Here is a 15848-nt window from a genome sequence, read left to right on the forward strand (position 1 = left end):
GAAAGGAATTGCTTTCATTTCATACCACATCTGAACAAGCTTGTTTTCCAATGACTTTTTAAAATGTACCTTATTTGAAACATTTTATGTATTTCTGGCAGTGGAAGTCCATCAATGTGGATAGCTTTTTCAATATAGATTTAAATCCAGTAGTGGGTAAGAATGTATTTCATAGCAGGTACACATGCATGCAGCTGGAAAATTATATACACAGAAGAAATATATTTTAATTAAGACTTACTTTCCAGACTGTTGCTCAGCAAAATAAATAAATGTTTAGGGCTTTTTGTGTTGGCTCAGGAGAGACACAACAACAACATGACATGAGAAGCAATGGCCTTATAGAATGTTCTGGTTTGACAGACTATCACATCAGGTGGTTCTACTGAAGGTATCAGCAGGATAAAAGCAAGGGTCGAACATTGTTTCTTTTAACACATTTCTCTGTACATTTTGGTGTTAGATTCTGTCCTAGTACATATTCATTTCATCAAGTAAAATAGGGATCTAAAATTCACATACCTGAGATAGGCTATATCTGATAAGGAAATTGTGGTGGAGATTGTAAATGAAATTGTAATAGGTGGAGAAAGTAATCTGGGATGGGAGAAAAGTTGTACAATATTCATCTCGGACTCCCTGAGAGCTAAAAAAGAGATTATAATCTAGTCTTGCTTGTCCCTTTTTCTTTCTTTCAAGTCGAAATCTGTTGTCAACATTGCCAAAATACCTGTTTGATCTTCCACTGAAAGTTCTGGTTGTCAGTAATAACAAGCTGGTCTCCATTCCAGAAGAAATTGGAAAGTTGAGAGATCTAATGGAGTTGGTAAATACAACTGTGAATCTTTGTACTAATTAAACTTATAAGCAGCGTAGTTTCAATATAATAAATTATTAATATTTTTTAAAATATAGAACTACAAAATTTAAATTCAGCTACTGTGTTTTATTGGTATTTTTGGTTTATTTTTCAAGGTTATCAAACCCAGAATGCATGATCAATGATGATTAAGGACATAGTAGAGAAAGTTTCATTCCAGTACCTGTGATAGAGCTGTTTAGAACATAAGAAGGCTAGAAAGACTCTATATGATTGTCTAATCACTCTGGTCTACATAAATTAATACTAAATTAGTGTCAGAAATAGCTATAGTCTGTGTTCACTTGATGCAGTTTTGTCACCCTCTAGTGCTTGTATCCAAAAAGCTGGTGAGCCTGCTATTGCTGTCTGTACCTTTTTTAGTTTTATGGGTTGGTTCAAGGTTTATTAAGGAAAAAGAATTTTTAGAAGAGGACAGAATGCCAGTCAATTTCCAGCAATAGCACAAGAAGTTTTTGACAGATACAGGAACTATACCAGGAATGCCTGATTCCTAGGCTACAGTGTTAGTTTCAAACCCAGTATTTTATCATTCATTGATTTAACTTCTTGAATTGCATTTCTGGAACATGAATCACTAAATACTTTAAAAATCAGCAAGATCTGTTATGATTCATCATCTCTGTGGAAAATCCAAGATAGTTGGGATTTCTTTTAATAGTATGCTTTATAATAGTTTTGACTGCAGTATTCCTTTGTGTAATTTCACTTAAGATGTTCAGTTGATTTATTAATTATATCTTTCTTAGGATATTAGCTGTAATGAACTTCAAGTTCTTCCCCAGCAAATAGGAAAATTGCAGTCACTTAGAGAATTGAACATTAGAAGAAATAATCTCCATATGTTGCCAGATGGTGAGCTACTCATCTTCTTCCCATTGATGTAGGCAAATTAGGTGAAGTGTTAAGAAGATAACTGATTCTTTTTTTGTTTTCTTCTTTTCCCCAAATGCAGAATTAGGAGACCTTCCCTTGGTAAAGCTGGATTTTTCTTGTAATAAAATTACAGAAATTCCAATTTGTTACAGAAAGTTACGTCACTTACAAGTTATAGTTTTGGATAACAATCCAATGCAGATACCACCAGCACAGGTTAGTATTAAAGCACACAAATACAGAAATTTGTATTAGGATCTTACAGGAAGCTGTTCTAATTTATACCAATCAAGTTTTCATTTTTTGAATGTATATTTTTTGTATTTCTCCTTTTGGGGTGTTTTGGCTGCAAATGCAGTGCAGAAGGTATTTCTTTGGGTATATTCTCAGGGACCATGCTGTGTAATTAAGACTTTCTGTTCATTTGTTTCCCAACAGATATGTTTAAAGGGCAAAGTACATATATTTAAATTCCTCAGTATTCAGGCATGCCTCAGAATAGATAAAAAACCAGATTCTTTGGATCTTCCATCATTAGGTAAACGAATCCCCTCCCAGCCACTCACAGACAGGTGAGTAGTGGGGTTTTTGAGTATAGAGAACATACTTTGAGAAGGATGTTTATTTTATTTTAGGAAAGTAAAACTACTGTTTCTTTAATTCTTGTGTGGGGTTTTAATGTGTTGTTTTTCTTAATGTAGCATGGAGGACTTTTATCCCAATAAAAATCATGGACCAGACTCTGGCATTGGAAGTGATAATGGGGATAAAAGGTTGTCCACTACAGAAGTGAGTATTTTTTCACCGTTGAATTTTTAATTTCTGTTTTTATAGAATTTTTTCCTTTGTATTTTGTATCATTTGAGAAATACCTCAGTAAGTTGCATTTAAAATTCTTTCAGTATCTGCACAGTAGAGTTTAAACCATTAGACTGCCATATCAGACACAAATTGTTTATGTATTTCTTTAACTTTTCTGGTTAAGGTCAATTCTAATCAATATGGTATGACTGGGATATATTGTTATCCCAATCAGTAGGATTTATTAGGAAATCATATAATAATATTATTTCCATGTCAGTTCTGTACTAAATGTGAGTGTCTTTGCAGCCATCTGATGATGATACAATCAGCCTTCACTCCCAGGTATCAGAGTCAACAAGGGAACAGACATTAAGGAATGACAATCACGTAATGGGAAGTAAACTTGATCCACAGAAAGGTAATACCAGTTGTGCATTTGTCATTTTAGGTAACAGATACTTTGCCTAGGTAATCTAATGTCAAAAATGGCACAAAATCGCAGGATCATGTGTTGGTATTGTATTTTCATCATTTCATAAAACAATGTAATAGTCATAAACAGACAAGGCTAGAAAGAAAGGGGAGGGAGAAGATTATTTCTAGCTTAAGAATGTACAATTTCTACATTTTATCTTTATCTGACATTGGTCGAGAGAACTGTTCAATATCTCTCCTCTTCATAAATCCTCACTAGACCAGGAGGCGTATGACTACATTGATCCCAACGCAGAGGAGGGAGCTCTTCCTGAGCAGGGAGATGCACAGATTGGCCCACTGCTGTCCTATGTCAAGGTACCAGAGATTGACAAAAGAAAAACCGTTAAGTAGCCTTGATTTTTTTTTTTTTCTTTTTTTCCCCCCTAATTCAATTCTGACTTTTGTTTTGTTTAAGGAACGGGGAAAACATCCTGAGAAATCCCAGAAAATAGAACAAAATGAGGACTGGCGAGATGAAAAAAGGTAAATCATCTTTTTTGAGTAGGTTTTACTAGTAGTGGCAGGGGTGAAAGCGAGGGTTTTTTTAGCTCTTGCATATGGAGGAAACAGTTCTCATATTGAACACTGAGTGCTTCTCTTGGACAGAGAATATGTTTATAGGAAGCACTGCTTAGTTATTGCCATAATGAGCCATTTCTGAGTCTTGCTTCACCTTGCTTCAGGTAGGTCACTAATGTTTAATTTTTCAGACTCCAGAAAGAACAGCTGCTGGCTGAAGATGATGAGGAACTCAAAGAAGTGACTGACTTGAGAAAAATAGCAGCTCAGTTGTTGCAGCAAGAACAAAAACACAGGTATAACAATAACTTTTGTTACAATTAATTTATTCTTTAACCTCTCTTATACCCAAAAGCTTTTGACACCTTATTTTGAGAACAGTTTTGTCCAGCTGCTGAAGAGTGAAGTGGCAGACTCTGTCAGGATACCTGTCTTGTGTTTCTTGTCTGAATTACACAACCTGCATACAGTTTGTTTGTGACTGGTATTTTTATTCAGACACAAACTAATTTAGGTGGTACTTCCTTCAGTCAATATCCTACGGACAAAGGGGAAATTTGTTTGAACATTATTCTGTCAAATGACATTATTTGTGTATAAAAATAAATCATTTCAACTGCCTGCCTTTCTCTGCTTCATTATGGGCATTTCAACAGAACAATTCTTGAAAAGGAGCCAAGGAACAAGCAGCAGATTAAAGGAATGTAACAGAACAAGTTAACAACTGTGTAAAGTGAAGAACAGGAAGGAATACATGGATTCACATAGGATATGGCCAGGCTGGGGTAGGAACAGTTTCTGTACTGTTCCTTTACCAAGCAGGCAAATGCTGTAAGGTACTTTGAGAGTAAGCTTTTCTGAGAGGTGAAAGTTGTAGTTAATAGTAGTTTATTAACTAAAATACTTCGTAACACTCATTCAGTATCCCACAGTAATAGATGTAAGTTCATACCAACTTAAAATAGTACTTTTTTTCTTTCAAATTTCTGTATAATTATGAGACTCTCTTGCTTTGCTTTCAAGATGGTTGAAATACATGTGAAGCCCTCAGAGAAACTGAGATCACAATACTATGAATTGCAGGGTCTTAAAAATTCACCAGCATTTTATATTAGTTGAACAGAGTAACAGTAGTGTGCATGTGTGGAAGATAAAATAGGTTTTTCTTAGAACTCCATGCTCTGCTTTCAAGAATTAGTTGTTGTTCACAAGAAAGGGAAAAATAAGAACGAAATCTTAATGCTAGTGTATTCTTAGTATCAAAAGTACTGCAAATAAGACCAAGAATGCATAATTTTGTCATATTACTGAAGAGAGAATGAGGGTGTTTTTCTTATATTAGGTTTTTATATGATGGTTATTTATGCTGCATGGGGGTCTTGTTTGATTACATATTTCCTGGTTATCTAATCATTTGAAATACCAAGCCACTCCTCTTCTGAAGTACTGCAACTTGAATTTTACTCGTCATATGTTGTTGTGTCTTAATGCAGCGGTCTTGCTAATTGTTCTGCTTTGCCTTGAATTATGCAGACAGGCAATCTTAATAGTTCTTAAGTTTTACTTCTTAGTTTAGCATTTAGATTTTAAAGTTTGCTTATGTATCTTTAGGTACATGAGCTCAAAATCTCCTCTAATAGAAAATTTAGCCCTGATTTTGAATCCATGGGTTTTTTTAATCAACAATAAGAATAATATTTAGTATTTAGTTATGATATTTCTATGCTTATTTGTGGAATATATGTTCAATCAGTAAAGAGAATCCTCAGGGAAGTTAAGCATCACAAAATAATTCCTTACTAATCACATTTCTGTTTGTTCAGTGTATGTTTTTGTAATATTATGCAGTCTCCTTTCCTTTTGCTTGCTATGCTAATGACTTCCCTGTCCTCTCCCATCAACCTATCCTGCTTCCTTCCTCCGTCTTTGGCTTTGGTGTGCATGAAATGTGAATACAGACGAAGGCCACTAAGCTATAGAACTTCATTCAGTGAGAAACTCTTCCAGAGGACCAGGGCGGCAGGACGTGCATCAAGGTATAAAGTGTTTGTAGAGCTTCAGATTTGCAGAGTTAAAATGTGGACAAAAGAAATGCTCTTGGCCATTTCTTCAACAAAAACAGAGTTAAAGGGATTGGCTGAGTTACCCTAAGATGTTTTGTTATCAAAAATAGCTTGCAATACATTGCTTGTTATTTAGGATGAAATACTAATTAAGAAAAATATTTAGTTAGGCAATTCTCCGAAGAACACTTTGAGTCCAAACCTAAAACCTTTTATTTTTCTTTAAGTGTACAAAACTCAGATACAGTGCCTCAGGCAAAGTGGTGCTTCTGGTTTTTTGGGGTTTTGTTTGTTTGGTGTTTTTGTGTTGTTTGTTTGATACTTTGGTTTTAAAGTGATCATTTTCAAGTTAGCATGACCAGAGATAATTTGTTTTGCATTTGACCCATGGTGGAAATATTTGTAACATGCAAACCTCACCAGTAACATGAAACTTGAGTTTAGTGTAGACAATACTCAAACATGTAGGTGTTGACTGAAGTGATTTCAAACTTTGTTACCTTATAAATTGAAGCTCTGTAATTTAGTCTGGATACTCCTTGTCTTTTTCAAAAGGCAGTAGAGTAGTTTAGATTAAATAATTTTCATTGGTTCCAAATGAGCCTGTTTGAGTTTGCATCAAAATTAAGTCTGGGTTCTTACTTGGCAGCAGTGATTTCCTAAAACTGTCTAAATCCAGAAGAGCACAACTTCAATCACAAAGCAGAGACAGATGTGAAGTCAGTGGACTGCTCTGGAATGAATTGAAAATAAATCATCTTTGTCTCATTGCACAAGATTTCTAGTGTCTTCTTACACTTTAGAGATTCAAGGTAGTACTTGCTTGTCTAAACTTGAAGATAGCTAACCTTAAAATAACACTACCATTGTTCACTTCATCTGTGTCCATTAATCGTTGTTATGTTTGCACAAAATGTGAAAGTGTAAGTGGCTGAGAAGAGATTCCACTCTTCAAATCCTGAAACTTGAGAAAATATTTTCCAATATCATACTTGGTTTTGCCATTGCCTTTTTCTCTCATCTGGTCAAGCACTTCGGTGCAGATGTTGTGCTTGCATAATATAGAAGTAGAAAAATGAATCACTATGTTAATTTTGTGTTTAGTATGTAAATATATGTCAAATATACATAAATATGTGGTGTTGATTAATTTAGATTTTAAAATTTGTGTGAGTTTTAGAACCCTTTCAGAGGATTAATTGTTATGCTACATCTGTAACAACTGAATTGGTGTGATCTGTACGACTTCATGAGTAGGAAATTGATTGCAGTTTTGGAACAGATGTCCTGTGCAAGTTCTTAGTTCACTAAACCAGAAAGATCATCAGTATTTGGCACAATAAAAGTTGTACAATAAAAGTTTTGGATTTAATGAATGATGGTAGGAATGGCAACAGTTGCTGAAATTGTTGGACCACCAACACCATGTAACTTCTGAACCTGAGCTACTTCTACTTCCATTTTATATACTCTGCTTTGCATTGTATTTCTTGAAAAACAGTAATTAACATGCCTGCAGTGATTGCCCCAGGCCCCCTTTGAAACGGAACAAATTATTTTGCCAATTTTCTGCAATTTAGTAAATTCAGATTAATTTTCTTCACTATTTTCTTTAGTTAAAAGCTTTCAAGTTCGTTATTCCGCAGGAAATTGAGATTTCTGTAACCGGGCTTAGCAACATGTCAGATACTGAACTTGCTATTACTTCCCCATCAGTATTCTTCAGTTTTTAAATAGGAAGTTCCAAAAATTACTGGTTCTGTTTTAGAAAGTATAAAAATATACTTTGTTTATATTTTTAGTTTGTGATAAACTCAGTCATTAATTATATACGTGTTACACAGAAACAGTGTAGCTGAAAAGTGTATGTATATATATGTTAGAATTAGCTTGAATAGTTTTTCCTTGCATTTCATATAATAAGTTTCAAAAAGGAATAGCCTTTATTATATACAATCATTGCATTTATACTATAGTGTCTGTTTTGGTGCAAGTGTTGCATCAAACTGAGTATAATTTTTTTTTTAATTGTAGTCATCACTTCCTACAAAGTCTCTCTGAATTTCTCATTGCTTTCAGTTGAAGACTAAGCTAGTTTAAATGGGGAGTCTCTAAAAGGTAATGACTTTAAAATAGCATTAGATTCTGGTTCGATGACCCATGCTCTGAATATTTTTTTTTGGTTACACTTTTTTCAGGCTGTAGTATAAATTAAGTCTGTAATGCACCCTCAAAGCTAAGTTTCTGAACACAAAATATAGGAAGCAGATGCTACAGACTGCAGCAGACATTTACAGGCTTAACTTTTACAGGCTTAAACTTTTACAGACATTTACAGGTTTACAGGCTTAACTTCTCATAATCCCATTAAACTGAGGGTCACACAGTGAGAGGTTTATACTGCAAATGAGATTACTGAGTTCAAAGTTATCACCGTAATCAGAGAAGTTTGATTGAAAAATCATCAATCATTTAAAGTTAATGACTATGCTGCACTGTGGAATAGTAATGAAGTATAAAAAGGTGACTACTGTTTTACTTTCTTCCATTGAAGAGTTGGTTGTGTTCTGATTCTTAATACATTCTAGTTCCATATATAATTATGTGTAAATACACTTCCATCACACTTCTGCACATGAAGTCGCTGTCAAAATGTAATATTGCTACCTTCAAGAGTTCAGAATTTGTCACTTAAGTTCAACGTGATGCTTACTTAAAAACAGTTTTAAGTGTTATTGATTGGTTATTTTTAACACTTAAAACATCCATAATAGCTTATATCATCTTCCTGTGCATTCACACGTGATATGTGTTTGCTCCAGGTGAAAAACACATTTCTGAATCTTGTTGAGTTTAGGCTTTTTTGACTGTTTACCATTTTAGAAAAATGGAATTTCCATTGGTTCACTTCTGCATTAAACTTTTCTTTTACTTCTTAGAAGCCTGTGTTTCTCCATTTTCCACCCCTCCTTTTTCTCTACATTTCCTTTGCACTTGCAGTGTTTCTTACATCTTCTCATCTGCTGTTACTGACTGACTTTTCTGTGCTTGGTCTGTCTCTATCCTTTCTGGTCTGCTTTAAGTTGACTATCTTTCATCTTCTAATTGTAGTGAACAGTGGGGCTTTTGTGTTGAGAGCAGCATGACTTTACACAGGTGTGAGATCAGCTGAAATAGTATCTATTTAGGGAGAAAAATAAGAGGAGACTTCATTTTGGTTTGAATTATCACCAAGTTTTGCTAACTTGAAATACTTCAAGAGCTAGAAATGATACTGTTAATTCAAATGGAAGCAGGAATGGGCTTGGATTTCATATGTGTACACACACATTTTATTTTTATGGAAAATGCCACTTAATGTTCAAAACTTGTTTCTTTACAGGAAATGTGATGCAGTGAAAATGACATACTGTAAGAAAATTGTTTTAAATACATATTTTTTTTGTTCTAGGCTTCTTAATCATTCAGTTTCAGTAAACACAAGGAACAGACCAAAGCAGCCAATGGAATCTGAAAAATGGTATTGTTATACTTAAATGTATCACAGCTTTCAATATTTTATTAGCTTCATTTTTGTTTATAGTGTCACTACTGCCATCTTCTGTCATAATGCTTTTAGCTCATGGTGAAATTGCAGCTACAAGAGTAATCTATTCTTGAACTTCTTTCTTTCAGATTGAAAAAAAAAATAGTTGTTCTTCTGAGTATTTAGAAAAATTGATGTAATCCAGAAACAAATTTGTAGGTCTGAGTATAGTGCTGATTATGGCAGCAATTAATTTATGTTTTAGACCTCCAATTCCAGTGTGGAAGGTTGTACCTCTTCCCACAGGAGATTCTGTTGTGCAGATATTTTAGATTCTGTGTTACACAAGGTGGCACTGGAGCTGTGCTTAGGCATCTAGATTTTCCTCCCTGGCAGTCCTTTTGTGCTCTTAGGAGCTGTTGGAAAAGTGTTACTGGGAGTTCAGCCTACAAAACCTTTATTGTTTGTGGAGCATGTGTTACTGAGGAATCCACTGTCTGCAGGTGCTGTACTTAGGCTTTTTCTTTGAATTTAACAAAAAGTACAACCCCCACATACAAAACAAAGCAAAAAAAAAAAACACCAACCCCAGAAACCATCAGTAATCAAAAATACCCAAAGCCTTGTCTTTAGGGAATTGGGAAATGTCCAAACCCCAGTTTGGAGAGAGAAAAGCTGTAACTGCTGTTGGTGCTGGATTGCAGTGGGGTGGGAACAGCTCTCTGCAGTTCAGCTACACCTCAGGAGCATCTTGACCCAGTACAGCTGCTTCAGTGTGATACATCCTATTTTGGCTGGCTCCTCTCTCATTGGTACCTGTGGTTGTGCAGAGCTGGCTGCACACATGTCCTGTGGTTGTGTGAATCATGCTGTAGCTGTTCCTTGGAACTTTCCAGGCTTTGCTCACTTACCACAGGTTCTTCTCTTTGAGTTGCTGCCACCTATTCAAGTGTACAGCTCTGTTAGGCTTTTTTATTATAGGATAATCCAGGAAAAATTAAATTTGCCTTTTCCTTGTTTGTTAATGAAACAGGCAGTTCTGAGACTTAAAACCAAAACAAACTAAAACCTTCAAGAGAAGCTTTTTCTAAATAAAGTACTGTTGGGTGGAAGACCCATTGTCAAGTTATGATAAAGGAGAGTCAAATATTATTTCAGTTCAGTAGTCATACTTTTAAACCACATTGTCACATCCATATACAGATGGCTAAAAAATACTGTAGTGCTGTGGAGAAGCCACTTTTTAAGTGTTCACTTTTTTATATTTTCAAGTACTTTGTTTTAAAGTAGACAAAAAAGTAGTATGCTTCATAATGCCTTTCATCTCACGTTTTAGTGTCTCAACAAATGAAGTGAATTCCCCAGTGTCCCCATACAACTGGCAGGTAAATATTCAAATGTAAATGTAGTGGTTTTTTATTTGAGTGGTGGTGGTGTTTCCTTGGTTTTGTCTCTATGGCAGAAAACTTGTAATACATTCATATGGTTGCTTATACACATAGTTCTTGAAGGTGTCTTAATTGTGGTTGAAAATACAAGATCTTTGAAGATCTTATGCCTCAAGATAATTTGACTTGTTTGTAATGGAGCCCTTTTGTTTTAATAGTTTATGGTACCATCTTTAAGGTCTTGAAACTAATGAGGCATAAGTTTTACTTTCTTGGTTTTAGTGTATCTTTCCATATAAAGGTACTGCCTCAACTATAATGTTCAGTTTGGTTTTTAGATGCAACTTCTAAATGGATTGAAGTATGTAGGCTTTCATTTTCCATCCTTCAATGAGAAGCTTGCATGATATGATAAAATTTCAAGTTAAACTGTAGAGAGTACTTTTTTATTATTTTTATCTATTAGTTATCTGCAATTGCTTTAAATGCCCTCATATTCTAGTTGTGGTACATTTAAGAAACAGTCCATCCAGATTGTCTGCTTTCAGTTTTCATCAAGCAGACAATCATATATATTTATTATTATTTAAGAATCAATCTACTTTAGCTGTCTCCTCAGTATATATTGCAGTACTTTAAAAGAGAGGTTTCTCTTACAGCTTCTTGGGGTGTATAGTCTTTTAGATAGGAACAGCCAACAAATACTCAAACTGATTTTGTTACAGCCATCCTTTCTCTGGGTCATGATTATTTATAGTGAGAAATTAGATGTGCTAGTGGCTAACCACATTTGAAACTCATGTATTTCTGGCAGCCTTTGGTGGATTCCTAACCTACCTGCACAACTGGTCTCAGTGCAGAAAACTGTTATTTTCTGAAGAATTATTTCATAGATTCTTTTTCTTCTATGAAATACATTTTAGGATTTGAACAGAAATAAGTGGTTTCTACCAGAATCACCATTAAGACTGTTAAACTTTCAGGTCATAAAGCTAGATTGAGACAGGCAAATAATTAACAACTGTAGTTCATAATAATTTGTGCTAATGCACAAGAGTTATATTTACATTTTACATAGAAGTATTTCTGACCATTATAGCCACTGGAAAACCAGAAGGATTCAATGGATGAGCAGCACTGGCCAGAAACACAACCAGTAATCTGGCAGAATGAAGAAAGAAGGAGAAGTAAACAAATTAGAAAAGAGTATTTCAAGGTAATGGAGGGAGTGAGGGTGGGTGACACTTTTTTTTAAAATAAGAGGGAAGAAACTATAAAACTAAGTAAAGGTAAATCCTCAAAGGTCATCATGCTTTTAAATTTGCATGTAACATAATTTTTGATTTGACTCTTTTGATTAAAAAATATATATATGTATGTATTTAGGATGATTTGAGAGTGCTGGACAATCAGGAAGAAAAAATTGATCAAAAATTTTGTTTATCCTTTAAATAAAAGAAAGTAATTCATTGTTGTTTTCTGGCAAAACCAAAACCTAATCTTGTCATTGGTCCTTCACCATCTATTGGTGGGATTTTGTTTAGTTATTTATTTACTTAATTTTAGTGCAAAGAAAATACACATTGCCTTTTCTTTGCAGCAGGGTTCTAGGAATGATTTGTGCATTTTGGGTCTTATGGCATTAATTTGCATTTCAGAAGGGAAATTTTGTCTGTGTTCCGTTGCTGCTGTAGTGTGCACCCTCAGTCAGCAGGTGCCAGTGTCTGCTTTCTGCAGAGCACAGGGGAAGTTCTAGCAGCAGTGGGTAACATTTATTTTGGGCTATGTAGAGTAATAGGAGAGTTCTGAGAAGTGCTAGGTTGAGTTAAAATTAAATTTGTCACTTATGAAATTAGTTTCTTGGGTCTTTTCCATCAAACACATTTGTGAAATGCCAGGAAACTTGAAAGAAATTAAATTCTTGGGAGAACAGAGCATGCCATGCAGCTCAGATACATTGTTGTGATTACAGAAATCTTTTTTTTTTCCTGAGGAGATAATGGAGTTGTATTCTCTTTCCAGGGTTTTCATCCTGATTTTTTTTTTTTTCCTGTGGAATTTGAGGAGAAAGAGAAACTTCTAAGTAAAAGAGAATTCAGGTGTTTGAGTGGCTAAAGAGCTGTGCTACCAATACAGAAGTGGCTCCTCATAGCTTACCAGGCATGGCTTTAAATGCCAGTCAGTAGTGAGCTCTGTGATGGAAGCAGATGCCTGAAATCACATTACATACAGCTATAGATGGGTCTCCAAAGTGAATTAAACAGTCTATACCAGTAACAAAATATACAGTTTCATTTTCAAAAACAAGGCAAGAAACCACTGAAACAGAGCCTTTCTTCCATGGCAAGCTGGGAAAAAAAATAGGTACCACTGCTGTTGTGAGAAAGCAGTGACAATGCAGTTAGTGTCTTGCTTAGCCTGCATTGAGTGTCACATCATGAAGATGAGTGGCCTGGTCATATGCACTCAACAAACTTAGACTTTTGTAGTCATGGTCTTTTTAATTTTATCTGCATGGGGCTTTTCCTCCTTTTTGTACACTTGCTCTGTGGACAATGAGATACATTTATTTTTTTAAATACCACTTTTGTAAATTTTTTCCTTCAATCCCTCTTTAATTTCCTACACTTTTAGCATAATCATGGAAGTGGGACAGTGATGAAAGCAACACACAACAAATCACACAGACCTGTGGGAAAAGCATTGTCTTAAATATGTAAAGGATGTGATTAGACTTTGAAGTTTTAAAGGCAACCTTAATCTTTTTTAATTTATTTTTTTACAATGTCAAGTCAGTCTCTTAAAATGTAAGCAATCTTAGTCACATAAAAAACATATTATAAAACTAGCTTTCACAGGTTGCATAATTTTTCCTAAGAAACAGTGCTTCATGTTAGCAATTGTTAAGATGTTTTCACTTGGATCAGCTGTCACATGCAGAGTTGACATAAAAGTATTCAGTTTTAAAATGTTCTTATCCCTTCAACTGATGAAGATCTTGACTAGCCTAGAAATGTCGTGTTCTGTTCTGTTGTTTCTTTCTTGCTCCTTTGTTTCTGTAACATGGCTTTTTTTCTCAGCAGCTCCATCAGTAATAAGTAACATCTGAGTGAAAGCAAGCCATTTAGTTCAAATGAAAACCATGCTTTCATTTTAAAGTAATAATTGTGTGTGTTTTGCAGTATAAGTCTTCCAGAAAGAGTTCAAGTGGAAATGAAAATGATGAGGTGAGATGGAGTAATTGTGTGAAATATTAAGAAATAATTTTATTCACTTGTCTTTTTTTGAACAAATTAACTTTGCGTTCCAAAGCCATAGCAGAAATAACTATTATACTCCTTTATTTAAAAAAATAAATGCTCATGATTGCCTGCTGGGGAACAGTAGGACATTTGCTTGCTTTGGTAAGAGCAAAGTTAATTCACCTATCAAGTAGAGGTGATGTAAAACTAATATTTGACGTAAACAGCAGACAGTGGCTCCTTGCCTTACATATTTCAAAATTTAGTTGCTGCCAGTTTGTAGCATACTTGACAAGTGTTGTATGTCTTTTGTATTTCATAATTTCATGTTTCTTGTTAAATCATCGTTTTCATTTTTATAATTTCATCTCTTTGATTTCTTTTTAGCAAGACAGTGATAATACTAATGTGTCCCCACAGTCTCCTGTGTCGTCTGAGGTACAAGTTTGTGGGTTTGTTTTTCATTCAACAAACATTTCTTTGTGTTCATTGCTGTCACCAGGTTTTTCATGCAGATACAAAGCTGTTAGTTTCCTTTGAAATTACAATTAGAAGTACTTCATCATCATAAAAATACAAAACCAGAATGAAAGTAGAGACAGATGTTACAGCTTGTTTTACCTTTGCAACTCTGATCTCCCCTAGAGTTCTTTTTGACTGGTGTGAGGAAAGGTGCATTTCTCTGTCTCCATTAAATACTAATGAAACAAAAATCAGATTTGCCATATTTGATAGGCCTTCCTAAGGAAGACTGTTCTTCAGGGCACATAGTCACTGAGAGAATTGAAGCGTGTGGTTTAGTACTTTATGCCTCACCCATGTATATGGTTCCATATAGGAACCCAAAGGTGCTGACACTTCTCAAGGAGTTTCATCCTTCTCAATCCTGGGTGTCATCTTTGTGGTGCAGCCTTCCAGCTTCATTCAGGGGTGTCATCCACGGAGTCTTGCTGTGAGAGCACTGCCCTGCTTAGCTTGAAATAAAGCAAATATTATTAACATTTCCACCTCATGTCAATAAGGAGCCTGAGAGAGCAGAATTAAAACATGTCCCAGAATACAGTGAAACGAGTTGAAACAAAGATCTCTCATGTACATACCAAAATATTGAGTGCATTTCTCTTTTTAGATGGTGAAATGAGAAAAACCTAGTCTTCATAGTTGGAAGTAGATTTTGAATCTAAGCATTGGGAGAATATTTGAATCTGCTTACAGCTGGCTTAAACTCTGTTCACAGAATGGTTGCAGTAGTGTGAAATATTTTGCAATAGATTTTAAATAATCTGGTGCTGCTTTTCTTTTCTCATTATGACAATTTTATCTGTATGTAGTAGGGTTGCATTCATTCAATTTATTTTATATTGTCCTCCTCAAAAGACTGTTTTACAGTTAAGCAGAAGGACTCTAGGCAAGAATAATTTAAACAGTATCTTGATGGGAACAAAAGTTATTGCTTTTAATGAGTGGAAGAAAATTGACTTCATCTCTTTTTAACAGGATTATGAAAGGACAGATAGTAACACTCATGGTCCATTTGGTCTCAAACCAAGGTCAGGTAAGCTGCTGTTCTCTAACATAGTGTGTTTATTTCCCAGGCTGCAAGAGGCAGTAAGCATAGCAGATGTCACAGTACAGCAGTTCACTCAGTTTACTTATCACTGGATAGTACTGGGAAAGGCATAGACAGCAGCTTTGGCAAACAAATAACTGGAAGCTCCTCAAGTTGTAGAGTGATTTGGTTGGTTTGTTGGTTTGTTTGTTTGTTAAGGTTTTTTATCCCCACTCCTTTATTTTCTGCATATTTAGTCACTGTCAAAGAACAGGGAAACAGTATACAATTGTTCTTGAGGTTAGATGGCTTAAAGACTTTATACTTGATTAAAAGTAAAACACATGAAAATACTTTCAAAGCTAGATTGAGATTCTTGAAGAAGTGCAAATGGAGTTGTATGTCCCAAACTGATACTTCAGTATTGAAGTCAGTTCTGTCTCCATATTTTCCAATTATCCATTTACACTTAAGTAAGATGATCTCTGCATTTTATTTGAAAGATGTTTCATAGGCAGTATCTT

At 34.8% G+C, this 15848-nt stretch overlaps 1 protein-coding gene across 2 annotated transcripts in view; it reads left to right on the forward strand.

Moving 5' to 3' along the window:
• The window catches only part of LOC138110505 (leucine-rich repeat and calponin homology domain-containing protein 2-like), a 41167-nt gene that overhangs the window by 15242 nt on the left and 10077 nt on the right, over positions 1 to 15848 (forward strand). Inside the window, exons 3-17 of one of the 2 annotated variants that reach the window (XM_069015483.1) lie at positions 700 to 826; positions 1630 to 1735; positions 1836 to 1972; positions 2195 to 2328; positions 2458 to 2545; positions 2867 to 2978; positions 3255 to 3352; positions 3453 to 3520; positions 3748 to 3852; positions 9071 to 9139; positions 10482 to 10530; positions 11633 to 11749; positions 13716 to 13760; positions 14163 to 14213; positions 15273 to 15330. In XM_069015483.1, the coding sequence (XP_068871584.1) occupies positions 700 to 826; positions 1630 to 1735; positions 1836 to 1972; positions 2195 to 2328; positions 2458 to 2545; positions 2867 to 2978; positions 3255 to 3352; positions 3453 to 3520; positions 3748 to 3852; positions 9071 to 9139; positions 10482 to 10530; positions 11633 to 11749; positions 13716 to 13760; positions 14163 to 14213; positions 15273 to 15330 (1364 nt within the window). The remainder of the gene's footprint in view (positions 1 to 699; positions 827 to 1629; positions 1736 to 1835; positions 1973 to 2194; positions 2329 to 2457; positions 2546 to 2866; positions 2979 to 3254; positions 3353 to 3452; positions 3521 to 3747; positions 3853 to 9070; positions 9140 to 10481; positions 10531 to 11632; positions 11750 to 13715; positions 13761 to 14162; positions 14214 to 15272; positions 15331 to 15848) is intronic. The other variant, XM_069015484.1, reaches the window with a different exon arrangement.

The sequence above is a fragment of the Aphelocoma coerulescens genome, chromosome 4A, assembly GCF_041296385.1.
Source record: "Aphelocoma coerulescens isolate FSJ_1873_10779 chromosome 4A, UR_Acoe_1.0, whole genome shotgun sequence".
NCBI classification, from domain to species: domain Eukaryota; kingdom Metazoa; phylum Chordata; class Aves; order Passeriformes; family Corvidae; genus Aphelocoma; species Aphelocoma coerulescens.